Below are 12,962 nucleotides of genomic sequence, written 5' to 3' on the forward strand. Positions count from 1 at the left end.
GAGGCTGTGTGTGAAAGAGCGGGCCGGGCCGGACCCCAAACAGCTGTCCCTTTTGTGAGGGTGGCAGCTTGCTCGCTTTCCTTTATGCTCCGTTGAAAGACAGACAGTACTTGGCCTCGTCACGGAAACGTGGTGATTCCAAGATTCCACGTCTGTCCCTCCGCTAGGGGCTGGGGGAATCGCTGAACGCCAAAGGGCCAAAGCACCAGCTGTGGCCTGGGCATGGGTGGGGCAGGGCGGGGGTCCGAGATGGCAGAGACGGGGGAAGGGAAGGGCCCCACCGCCTCTGTGGTTTCTCCCAGGAGCGGATAAACAGCCCCAAATCATCATCACTTGAGGATCTCTCCGGGAACTCTACCATCAGCCTAACGGGGCCCAGACGTCAGACCCGCTGTGGGAAACCGAGAGGGAGGGCACGGCACAGGAGGTGGCACTGTCTGGCGGGGCCCGGCACTCACCAGGAAGCTGTAGAAGAACTCGTGGACAAAGAGCCCCAGCATGCAGACCAGCACGTAGGCCACGTGGTAGAGGAAGGCCACGTCCAGGATGACTGCCCGGTAGCCACGCGTGAACGTGCCGCGGTTCCCGACAAAACTCACCAGGAACACGATCTTGTTACAGAGCTGGGGGGGGAGAGGAGACGTCACCGCCGTGTCCAGCCGAGGCCCACGGGAGTCGCAGGCGCCGTGGAACCTGCCGAGCTTTCCCGCCCGCCACACACGCGTGTGTCCGTACACGGCTCACAAACGCGCCTGTAAGTGAAGCTCGGAGGAAGCCCAGCCCTCCGCCCGCCCGGGATCGTGAGGACGCGGAGGAGGCCTCCGTCAGACACCCGAGACCCGTCGGAATCCACCCGAGCCTCACGGTGTCTCCCACTCGGAAAGCAGCTCGGAAACGTCCTTTTTCCTGGACACAAACAGCAGAGGGTCATTTCTGGAAACACCCAGAGCCGGCCCTTAATTTCTGTATCCTGCCTTTTATCGTCATTCTGGAGCAGGGGACAGGCTGGTCACCCGGGAGTCCGAGCCTTGACCCCTCTCTAACAGGGTCACGGTGTCAGGCAAGTCCCTTCGTCCCTGTTTTAGCTTTGGATTTTCTCTACTGAGTCATTGAAATTTTGAGTCATTAAAATTTCATTTTCTAATTTACTTTAAAACATAAAAGCGTATTTAGATTAAATGCAACATATATATGCTTTCCCCCTGAGCTCTGATACCGGACAGCAATGAACGTTCTGGAGTGTCTTAGAACTCCGGGCACCGGTCCCTGAGAGCGCCATCTCCCAGCAGCCCTTGCTGCCCTCTGGGCCTGAAGCCTCTCCCCGCCCCACCACCTGGGCCCGTGCAGAGGACACGGGGGCGCCTGCTGCAGAGGGGACCCACCTTACAGTGGTCGGGGGAGAGGAACCGAGCTTCAAGTGGGGATTCTGAGCAGCCTGAGGGGCCAGCCCAGGGCCGCAGCCGTGGCCGGCATGCAGGGCCCCAGGGTCAGTCCCCAAACTGGAGGCCTTCAGGGCTCATGCTCACCACTGGCTGTGACCCCCAAACCGAAGAGAACAAAGCCGCCAGGAGAGGCCTGGACGCTGGTGCCCCCTGCGGCTGACCCCAGGGCTTCTCCCTGGGGCACACTGCCACCCACGAGCCTGCTTCCGGGAGCTCACACACCCTGGAAGATTGTGCATGTGTGTGTGCGTGTGTGTGCGCGTGTGTGCGTGCGTGTGTGTGTGTGCGCGTGCGTGTGTGTGCATGTGCATGCGTGTGTGTGTGAGTGTGTGCGCGTGCGTGTGTGTGCATGTGCGTGCTTGCGTGTGTGTGTGCATGTGTGTGTGCGTGCGTGTGTGTGCGTGTGCATGTGTGTGTGCGTGCGTGTGTGTGTGTGCGTGTGTGTGCATGTGTGTGTGTGTGTGTGTGTGTGCAGACACCAGCCCTTTCACTGACCTGCCGTGGCTTCTGTGATGAGGGTCGTGAGGGCAGCTAGGAGGAGCTGAGAGCTGGACACAAGCGGGCCCAGGACACCAAAACGTGACGGGAAAGGGCCCTCCCATCCCCGCCCGGCTCTCAGGGCTGGCCTCCGTGCGTGACCTCATGAGGACGGGGTGAAGGGGGGCCGTGGGGGGCCACGTGCTCCGGGGTCGATGCCTGACACCGCAGTCTCCTGAGTGACAGCAGCAGCCCCTCCCTCCCCCAAGTGAGCCGCAAGGAGCCCTGAGCACGTGGCTGCACAGTCAGACGAGGAGAGAGAGACGGTCACTTTGGCTCCCTTTAGAGTGGCCCCCGGCCAGGGCTGACCAGACGGCCCCTCCGAGCCACAGCCGCACTAGCGGGCTCTGCTCCCGGACGTGCGTCTGGCTGGCACCCCGCGGGCTCCGAACTGGGCTGCCGTGCAAAGAACCGGGCCGGGCCGGGCCGCCGGGTCCGGCTAGTTTGGTCAGTAAACCCCCTGGTCTCCAGGGTGAGTCACACGCGAGCCTCGCTGCCCCCAGAATTCCCCGCACTGTGCTCTCCTCACGCCGTGCTGTGTCATGTGACTGGAGATGTGTCCAGCTGCCTCGCTGCTGGGCTCTGGTCTCACCTGGCCAGGAGCCCCGTCCCCGTCTCACTCGGTTCCGGCGGGGAAACAGATCCCATTCTCCAGAAATGAATCGCAGCCAAAAGCAAGCAAAAAACCGCCTGTCGTTTACTTGGAAAATAACGCTGCCTGTCTGCTTGGATTATGTGTCAGCACGTCACCCCATTCTCCTCGACTCAGCCGAGAGAGGGCCAGCGGAAGCAGCCGCGGCCGTGACGTGTCACGCAGGCAGGACAAGGCAGCGGCACGTGCAGAGTCTAAGGAATCTTCCTGCCTCGGCCGAGTCACCTCAGGAATCTGACAACCCGAAAGCAGGACACGCGAGCGAACCGGAGGGTTGGGCCATGGCGACAGAGCTGGCGCTGATGTCTGAGCGCGCAGCTGAATGCCAGCGGCCGAGACCCGAGTGAGCACTTTACAGAAGAGCAGCGTGTCTCTGTGTGAGGCGCATGGGAACCAGTGTGTGTGTGTGTCTGAGGGGTCGAGTGTGAATGTGTGTGTGGGTGTGTGTGGGGGTGTGAGTGTGTACGTGGCTAAGAGTGGGTCCGTATGCAAGTGCGTGTCTACATGTGTGACTGTGACCGAGTGCCAGAGGTGGCAGTGTGTGTGGAGTGTGGGTGTAACTGAGTGAATGTGTGAGTGTGTAACTGTGACAGTGCACTTTTAGTTACTGGTCCAGGAAATGGAGCTAATACTTTGGGAATTGTAAATACCCATCTTATAATTTTTGGATCACTTCACATTTTTATACCATTAAAGTTATTCGTATATTATATACTTTAACAACCAAGATATTTCCAGACAACTGGACATCACATAATTTAACTTTAATCTTTTGGGTCTAGGTTTTTTCAGGTTTTATTATAACGTCAAACGAAGCTGATTTTTCCACGGCCCACATGCCCTGGCCTCGGGTCAGCAGTGCTCCGGAGGCCGAGCAAACGCTGCTTCAGGCCTGAGGGGCGCCGGGCGCCTCCGGGGTGACCCATGGCGATGGTCAGGGGTTATTCCTGGCTCTGCTCTTAGGGATCACTCTGGGCAGTGCTGGGGGGGGGGATGATAAGGGATTCCAGGGTCGCACCTGCACGAGCTGTGTGCAAGGCAAGCGCCCTGCCTGCTGTGCTATTGCTCCAGCTCCTGGTGCTCTCCTGTATTACGGGGGAACTGTCCTCCCCAAACCTGGCAGCTGTCATCTGTTTATGCCGTCCCCCGGGGAGGGGGGGTAGGGAAGAAGCACTCTGCACACCGCTGGCCTCCCCGGCAGACAGTCAAATGTCACTCCTGATCTCTTTATAGATCTCTGGAGCTCCCGGCTGGCAGGAAGCACAGCCGCTACCCCCTGATATTTCCAGTCTATTAGCTCAGAGGCCAGACAAACGCTGGGTATTTTTGGTCCAAACTCAGGCTTCTATTTCACAGATCAAACTTGGGTTTTCCCATTTTGATGACTGCAGGATGGAGGGCGAGCTGCCAATTTACGAATATTATTTTCTCCTTTCAATGACGTGACCTGTTAAAGCATCAGCAAGGCTCACTGTGAGGCCGGAAAGTCCAGGGGACCCCACGGTCTCCCTGCGGGCTGGCGGGCAGGGCTGCAATGCGGATTCTCCCAAGGCCGAGAGCACGATCCAGCCCCTGAAGGAGAGGGTGCTCGGGACGGCAGGACAGGATTGTACCCTTGGAACCCGGTTAAACAGCCACTGGGGGCTTGAGGGTTCTTTAGGAGTTGGACCTTCCCCGGGGCTGCCAGGACCGAGGACAGTGGCCGACCTGGCTGCCCAGTCCTCTCAGCAGCCAGAAACTGTCACAGTCCTCCAGCTTTGGAAGCCTCATACAACTCTCGGGCCCGGCACATACTGGCCACACAAGCTCAGCCCTCTGGTCTGCGAGGTTCGGATGACAACTCCACTCACTGCTGACATTGGCCACAGCTGATACACGAAGGGACTGTGGATGGAAGTCAAAGATGATCTTTCACCCGCCACCAGCCATCTGTAGAGAAGTACTGGCCGGGTGGTTTCCCTGACTGTTTCCCAAAGTGGGTGGCACAGTCCAGCCTGGGGGCTGAAACGCCAGGGGCATTGGCTTGGGTGCCGCTGGGGGTGGGCACATTGTCGTATTTGCTTAAAGAGGTTTGTTTCAGGGTGGGGAGCTGACATGTGAATTTTTTTTTTTTTTCTCGTAAGAGGCAGGGGGCAGTTTGGGGACCTCTGGTCTGAGTAGCAGCCATGCTCCAGAAGAAGTGTCTAAGGTGGTAGGAGTGAGAAGGTGTGTCCAGAGCCTGGGGCCCATCTGCCGGGAGCCGGGCAGAGACTCAGGCATGTGAGGACTCGGCAGATAGGCCAGGCTCGGCCGCCGCCCCCACCAGCCCGCTGTCCCGTCAGCCCCAGTACCTGCCTGTCCTTGGTCCCTTTGGAGCGTGGCCAGACGGAAGGCTGGTCCCCCCCAAGCCCCATCTCTTGGGTGCAGGGATGACCATTTAGAAACGTGCTCTGACTCAGGCAAAACTAGCCGAGTCAAGTTCCTGAAACGTGTTCCCATTTCTCGTATTCTGAATTTTACTGGGGGGAAAATCCCTTCACACCTTCCACAAGTTTACTGGCTCCTTCACCTGGAGCCCAGCATTTCTTTCTTTGCTTAGCAGCCCTCGGGTATGAAAGGCCCTCCGAAGAGGCCAGCGTCCGAGCCCATCTGCCCGGGATGGCTCGGAACTCACTTTAGGATGTTAACCGTGGCACAATCTTTTTTTTTTCTTTTTCCTTTTTTGTCAAAAGCTACAGAATCCAGAAGGCATTAAAATGGAATTGAATCAAATTGACTGCAGAGCTGGGCCAGGCCCCAAATGTGCTGCCTTCGTAAATATATCAATTTTTTATTACGCGTTTCCTTCCCCTCAGATATAAAGCAGGCACAGAATGAACGATGGGTAATGTGGGCTCCCATTACGCGGGAATTGATCGTATAAACAAAACCAAAGCATCTCGTTACGCTGCTTTTTCCATTTCTGTCCTTTCTCATGACCGACAGCGGCACGAGCCCCAGTACTTACGTTGGCCGCGCCCAGGAGGACGAGCGTGGGCGCGAGGCCGACGGTGTAGATGGACCTGAGCATCACGCACACCAGGAAGGGCCGGATGCCCGCGGGCTTGGAGAAGAGGAAGAGCAGAGACGTGCAGACGGCCACCGCGACCCACAGCAGCACCGAGGACAAGGGGGACAGCGTGCCTGGAAGGGAGGAAGGAGTCTGTAGGAAACCCGAACCCCCTACCCTGGTACTCTGTGCCAGGCAGCAAGGCCAGCCGCGCCCCAGCACCGGGCAGCAACACACCCCACGCTCCGACACGCCCCACGCTCCGACACGGCCCACGCTCCAACATGCCCCACGCTCCGACACGGCCCACGCTCCAACATGCCCCACGCTCCGACACGTCCCATGCTCTGACACGCCCCACGCTCCAACATGCCCCACGCTCCGACACGTCCCATGCTCTGACACGCCCCACGCTCCCAACATGCCCCATACTCCAACACATCCCATGCTCCAACACGCCCCACCCTCCAATATGCCCCACGCTCCAACAGGCCCCACGCTCCGCAGTGCGTGCTCAGAGGAAGATCTCTGAACAGCCCCAAATGTGCAGGGCTTCCAAGGAGATCCGGTGAGAGGCTGGTGGAGGCCTCGGTGAGGAGCCAGTGCTCAGAGGCCCCCGATGGACAGGAGTGTCCGGGCAGACAGTGCACAGTACCGGGAAGGTCGCCCGAACAGCACTGCAGGGAGCTGGAGCAATAGCACAGTGGGGAGGGCGTTTGCCTTGCATGCGGCAGACCCAGGTTCGATTCCCAGCATCCCATAGGGTCCCCTGAGCACTGCCAGGAGTGATTCCTGAGTGCAGAGCCAGGAGTAATCCCTGTGCATCGCTGGGTGTGGCCCAAAAATAAAATAAAAAGAAAAAAGAAAAGAAAGCAGGGAACCATGGGCCACTCTGAACTCTCTCCAGAGGGGTCCAGCGCCCGGTTGCCCAACCATGGTCCTTGTTCCCTGTTGGACCCCGAGCATGCTCAGTGAGCCTGACGCTGCCTGGGAAAGCTTCCAGACCATACGCGAGCACTTCCCTGAGTGCTCCCAAGACTCGCACTGTGGCTGCCCGCACCCAGGCTAGAGCTTCGTAAAGGAACGTCCCCGCGGCCGTGCTTCAGCCGAGAGCTGCTATGCAGGCAGAGAAGCTGGCAGCGTCGGAAAATAAACCAGCTGACCGCTGTCCCCTGGCGCCCTGGACCCAGAGAGGCCTCGCTCTGCCGGGCATTCGTCCAGCAGGACCCCTGGGCAGGAGAGGAAACAGGGTGCCCTTTGCGCCTGGGGTTTTCCCAGAACTGAGGGCGCTGGTGGTGGTACTCTTCCCAGCAACACCACGGAGCTGGGCGCTGGGTGCTGTGCTGCTAGCTTGGCGGAGGACCAAGGTGAAGGTGGACCAGAGGACGTCAGCGTTGTTCCCCTGAACTATCGCTCCGGCCCTGGTTTGACGCCTGATATGCACTCGCGGAGTGAACACAGTGAAAGTCACCAAGAGCGGCGAGTAATGGGCGGTCCTGTCAACCGAGCCCCCTTCCCAGTGCGCCTGTAGCCAGCTGCAGACTCCGTGCCACAGGGGCCGACGGAAACCGCCCCACCCAGACGGGGAAGGCCATCCGGCCACACTTTCCCTAGCAAGAGCAGAACGTGGGAACGTGGGGCAGGGGGCGGGGGGCGGGGTCTACTGCTCTGGATACTCGAGATTGATGACGATGGTCTGCAGGGAGCACCTGGACCACGGGAGGGTCTTGAGAACACGCCCTCCCCATTCCGACGGCCTCGAGGGCCGGCTTCCCTGCCAAGAACCCACGGTCGGAAGGGGCAGGGATTCTTCCCTTTCGTGTTCATGTTTCATTTCAGAAACACCATAGCTGAGTGACAGTCACGTGCCATCGCAGGAATCATACGACGTTCCCGTATGTCTCTCCCCCGAGGCCGCCCAGGGCACCACCGCAGACGGCCTCGGCACAGGGCTCAGGGTCGGCAGATACGGCATCGACTGCCTTCAACTGGTCTAGAGATCTGCCTCCATTTATCAACTGTCCAGTGCACGTCCCTCTGCGGGGCAGAATCACGCCCAGCGCCCAGCCGCACGTGTCTGCAGTCTGTCGCTACCGTCGGTGGTGGCTGTCTTCCAGGGGGCTGGAGCACTGGCCGATGGTTTGGTAGCAAGTTCCTCCTCTTGCTTTTGTGTGAATCTTCCTCAGTTTGTGCTCTTTCGGGGCACATGACATCACGTCCTTGTCTCAGCTGACTGTATCAAAAGGCCCCAGGGATGCTGTGTCACAGACCCAGGCTATTAATATTGATCACTTAAAGTGATCTCCCCACTTTAAGTTGTGCATTTCCTTCTGTAATTAAATACTTCGGGGTTGTGTCATAATCTTGTTTCTCTCTACCTTACAGCTGGGACTCACCCATTCATTTTAGCACCGTGGTGATTTGCCAAGTGCTGATAATCTATTCCCATCATTCCTTCTACATATATTAACTGAGCCATTATCGTAAGGAAACATTTCTCTTTTATCCACAAACATTTCTGGAATCCTCCCTCCCTCCCTTCCTTTTCTTCCTCCCAGCATGGTTACAGTAAAGTCAACTTTTTCATGGTTTTGATAAAAGGGTGGGTACCGCTGAGGTGCCAAGACCTCCCACCAATATCCTTCCCTCTCCTTCCTTCTCCCTCTCCTTCCCACCTCCTTCCACCATTTGGTAAGGCCAAGGATGTGTCCTTGCTTATTACTGTCTACCCCCCCTTTTTGTTACCGATGTAAAGAATACAACAGGTGAGAGATCAGCTGGCATTTGTGCTTCTCCCTCTGACTTAATTCACTTAACAGGATACCTCCCGGATCCATCAGAGTCTCAGGAAACCAAAAGATTTGGACTTTGCTTCGAGCTCCCAGTCTCCCGTCAGACACAGAGACCAGCCACTGCTGCTTCTCCCGTTCCTCTGCTCTTGGGCGTCTTGGCTACAATGTATCGGCCTCTGTACCGAGCGCGGCAATGAACCCAACTGTACACATATATTTTTGAATGTTTTTGTGATCTGTGATTTCAGAAAGTGGTTTCAATTTTAGTGAACCTAGTAGACTCACTAGACTGCTCAATTCTTATTTTTATTCTACTCTATGGGTTATTATATATTTTTCTTCTTTTTGGCAAGGGGCATACCCGGTGATCTCAGAGACCACTAGCTCTGCACCAGGGAGCACTCCTGTGGTGCTCAGGGGATGCCGGAGATCCAACCTGGGTCAACTGCGGGCAAAGCAAGCGCCTGACATGCTGCACCATCACTCCAGCCCCAACATATTTCTTCTCAATGCTTTTTCGTTCCCCTTCAAATTTGCAAAGATTTGGTGAAAGAGTTCTTTCAACTCGGACCCTTGTTCTTTCACACGTCTATCGTCTTAGCACCTTGGGAAAAGAAATGTTTTTCTATCTCAAGATGCTTCCAGACAGCGTCCAGCTACAAATGACACTGCCCCTGCCCCACATCCGAGAACGTCCCAGCTCAGAATTTGTCTTCTTTGGACATTTCTGTGGCCAAGCATGCTTCCGAGTTTTGACCTGCTGCCTCCTGACTCCCAGCCTGTGTGGTGAGAAACTAAAACCTTGATTACAACTCTAACCTCATTCAGAAACTAAGAGTATTTAACTATTATATGCAAGTTAATTAATCCTAGATATTTATAGAGCAGCTCTCCCAGAACCATGACCCGGTCACCCAAACAGAACCCTGAGGCCCCACACCCACCTCATGGCAGCCACCCTCCCTGCCTGCCCACCCTCCTCGGCATCCCCCCTCCTGGTGCCCGAGCGCGAGCCCCACCTCGGCTTCTGGCTAACTCCTGCTCGGGCCTCTGAGGACGAGGCACCGTGTTGCCCAGCCTGGCTTTCTGCGAGTCTGATTCCTTGCTGAGGCCCGAGGCGTTCCCTGAACTCTACATGTGGTTTCAAGTTCTAGCTCAAGAGCTGGTGAAAGAGCTTGTGAGATTTATTAAAAATATCAATTTCTGGACGTCACTCCCGAATCATTGGACCTATCTCCCTAGGCATCGGATTCTTCATCCCTCCGGATGAAGCACTCGCTTTACAGGACTGGGGGAAACTACACGTCAAGAGCTCCGAGCATTTTGCCTGCCGCTGTGTAAGCGGTCAAGAGCACGGGGCCTGTGCTCATCGTCCCCACGGCCGTTATTAGAGTCATCAGGCAACTACTGGGAACGTTTTGGGGCTTCGGCCTTCCGAGCGGGCAGAAAGGGAGTCCAGAGATACGCCCCGTGGGACCCTTACGGTCCCGTACAAGAGATGGCGGCAGACTCTTCTGGTGACAAGGAAGGGAACTCGGGAAACTCTGCCCCTCGTGTCCAAGTGTTGCCAGTCTCCCACCCCCTCCAACACCAAAACCACCAGTTCAAGTCCGGAGTCAGACGCCTCCTCCAAGACCTGCCATTTTTAACCCCTTTCACCTCCCAGCCTCTGCCTGTGAAATAAGGGTCTGATACCAGACTATTTCCGGAACTGCTTCCAAATAGGCTGTTTTTACACCTTCCTCCACGGTCTGTCCTCTGCACTGGCATGCGGAAGGCACAACGCGACTGTCTCCTGAGACGTCTCTCCTTACAGGAGTTCCTTCCTCCCGGGCCGGGGGTTAGTATCACTAACGAGACGAAATGCAGGGAAGAGAAAGCTGTTTCCATCCCTACGGCGTTCCCGACATTCCGACGATGCATCCCTACTGCTGTTTCCCTCACGGCTCTACCTCACCGCTGTCTGCTCTCAGCCAGGATACGGAGCCAAGCCTGGTGCCCGGCTGTAGGTGAGTGACAAGAGTGACAGTGGAAGTGTGGCACAGCGATCCACAGTGGAAAACTCTGCAGCTGCCAAGGAGAGAATCGTGTATTCTGCTGCCGATGGGTGGGACTGGGGGATATGACGTCAAGTGAAGCACAAAGAAGGAGGGCAAGTCCCGGGCGACCTCACGCATCACAGGAGTCACGAAATCCCGTTGAGCGTCGATTTCTCGAGCGGGCTCAGCAACCTCTCCATTCGTCCTACCCCTGAGATTTTTAGAAGTCTCTCTCGACTCGGCCCTCCCAGTGATGCCACATTGGAGGCTCTTTCAGGGTCAGGGGAATGAGACCCAGCTGGTTACTGGCTTTGGCATATGGATACACCACGAGAAGCTTGTGAGGCTGTCCCATGTGGGCAGGAAACTCTCAGTAGCTTGCTAGTTTCTCCCAGGGGGAGAAGTAGGTTATAAGATATAACCTTATAGGTTATAAGAAGTTATAAGAAGTAGGGTATAAGATCTCTTCTGGGAGCTTGCTTTTAAGTCTCTGGATGTTGCTGTTGATGGGATTACACACACCTGGGTTCCTCTGCCGGTACCTTCATGCGTGAGGCCTATCCGAACATGTGGAGAGGGGCCTCGAGCATGGCTGTAGCTAGGTTCCGGTGGTCTTCGGCTGCCGGGAGCTCTGCTCGGGGCGGGGAGGGAAGCTGGAGCCCATCCCCTCCGAGGGGCCCCGGGGAAGACAGCCAGGCGTGCGGGCAAGAGACTCACTGACAGAAAACGGGAGTGTCTGGTCTCAAGGGGAGAGCCCCAGACCACCCTTGACCCTGAGCACAGAAATGAGGACAGGGAAGGGAAGACACCGAGATGGGCACTAGGAGGACAGGAGAGCAGACGGGCAAGGCCCGGGGCCTCCAGCACTGAGCTGTAGTGTGAGACCAAAGCCAGAGCGACAGCAGCATGTAAGTACAAAGTCCAAATCACAACACTCAAAGTTTAAACTGTGCCTTTCAGGGAAGCAGCCCGGCGGGTGGGAGGGAGTCGGGGACACGGGGGAGGGAAGTTGAGAGTCGGGTGGGAACGGGGCTGGCACATGGCGTTGGAATACAATGAGCCTGAAGCTCAGCTAAGAGCTAGTATGTAAATCATGGTGCCTTAGTATCTAATATCATGCACTTTTCAAAAAGATAACATTTAAGCAGAAAATCCACATCTAGAAATCATGATGAGGGGCTGGAGCAATAGCACAGTGGGTAGGGCTCTTGCCTTGCACCCGGCAATCGACCTGGGTTCGATTCCCAGCATCCCATATGGTCCCCCGAGCACCGCCAGGAGTAATTCCTGACCAAAGCCAGGAGTAACACCTGAGCATCGCCAGGTGTGACCCAAAAAGCAAAAAAAAAAAAGGAAATCATGATGAATATTTTGGTCATAGCCTTTCAATTTCTCATGTACGTGAGATGCTATAACACAGAAACACTTTAGTCACAATACTTAAGCAGAAATAATACTGCCATCACCTTATTTGGCAATACATAATATGGCTCTACCATATTCTTAAGTATCTGGGCTTTAATTTAATTAATTATTTGGCTTATTAATTAATAAATTAATTGTGCTCAAGGTTTATTGAGCAATGCTCAAGTCTTATTCCTGGCTCTGTGATCCATATGTGGGCTTTAAAAATATTTTTAAAAAAACTTTCCAGGGGCTGGAGAGATAGAATAGTAAGTAAGCTACCGGTCTTGCTCATATTTACCTGGATATGCTCCCAGGGAACCACCCATGATCCCCCAAACCAGGAGTGAACCCCGAGCACAGAGCCAGAATCTTGAGCACTGCAGGTATGGCCCCCAAAACTGAAAACAAACAAAACCTTTGCACTGACCACCGTCTCCTGCCTTCTCATCTTACTCCAGGCTATTTATTTTTAAATCCAGTTATGAAGGAATAAGCCAGTTTGGAGTATCTGAGCTAGTCTTTTCCTATATTACTTGACCTGTCTCTCTTTAGAGAAAAGAGATTTAAAAAGGTATCATTTACCTCCAACGAGTCTAGAAAAAAAATTCCTAAACTTTAGCAAGAAGTAAAGTATCAACATTCCGAGACGCCGAGTAGTGAAGGGACGTGTCCAGAGGGTCCCTTTAGGAGCCCCGCGGCTCTGTGTCCGGAGGGAAGACGGGCTTACCTTCGTCCCCATCGTCCCCGAACGGGTAGAAGAGCGCCACGGCCAGGTTGATGAGCACGGCCAGGTTGAAGGAGATGCTGCCCCACAGCGAGATGTGTCTCGAGAACCAGAAGAGCGCGGGGTTGTCTGAGGGAGCGGGCACGGGGCGGGGCGTGAGTGCCGGCCAGACAACACGCGGTCCCCAAGCAACACCGCACTCGGACCCGGAACACGGGGCGTTTCCTGTTGGACCTTCCCGACTCCGCAGCCGGTTGGCAGGGAATGAAGCCAATTGGTGGGTCGCTCACTGACTCTGCATGGTGGACGGAGAAGACGACCCTGAACCAATCCTAACAGGG

General features: G+C 55.8%; 1 protein-coding gene across 1 annotated transcript in view; it reads right to left on the reverse strand.

Moving 5' to 3' along the window:
* Nucleotides 1-12,962, reverse strand: part of ITPR2 (inositol 1,4,5-trisphosphate receptor type 2) — a 317,220-nt gene that overhangs the window by 39,368 nt on the left and 264,890 nt on the right. The window contains 3 exon segments of the mRNA XM_055118479.1: nt 459-623; nt 5,618-5,793; nt 12,625-12,750. Coding sequence (XP_054974454.1) covers nt 459-623; nt 5,618-5,793; nt 12,625-12,750 — 467 coding nt within the window.

This window comes from Sorex araneus, chromosome 10 (assembly GCF_027595985.1).
Source record: "Sorex araneus isolate mSorAra2 chromosome 10, mSorAra2.pri, whole genome shotgun sequence".
In the NCBI taxonomy this organism is placed as follows: domain Eukaryota; kingdom Metazoa; phylum Chordata; class Mammalia; order Eulipotyphla; family Soricidae; genus Sorex; species Sorex araneus.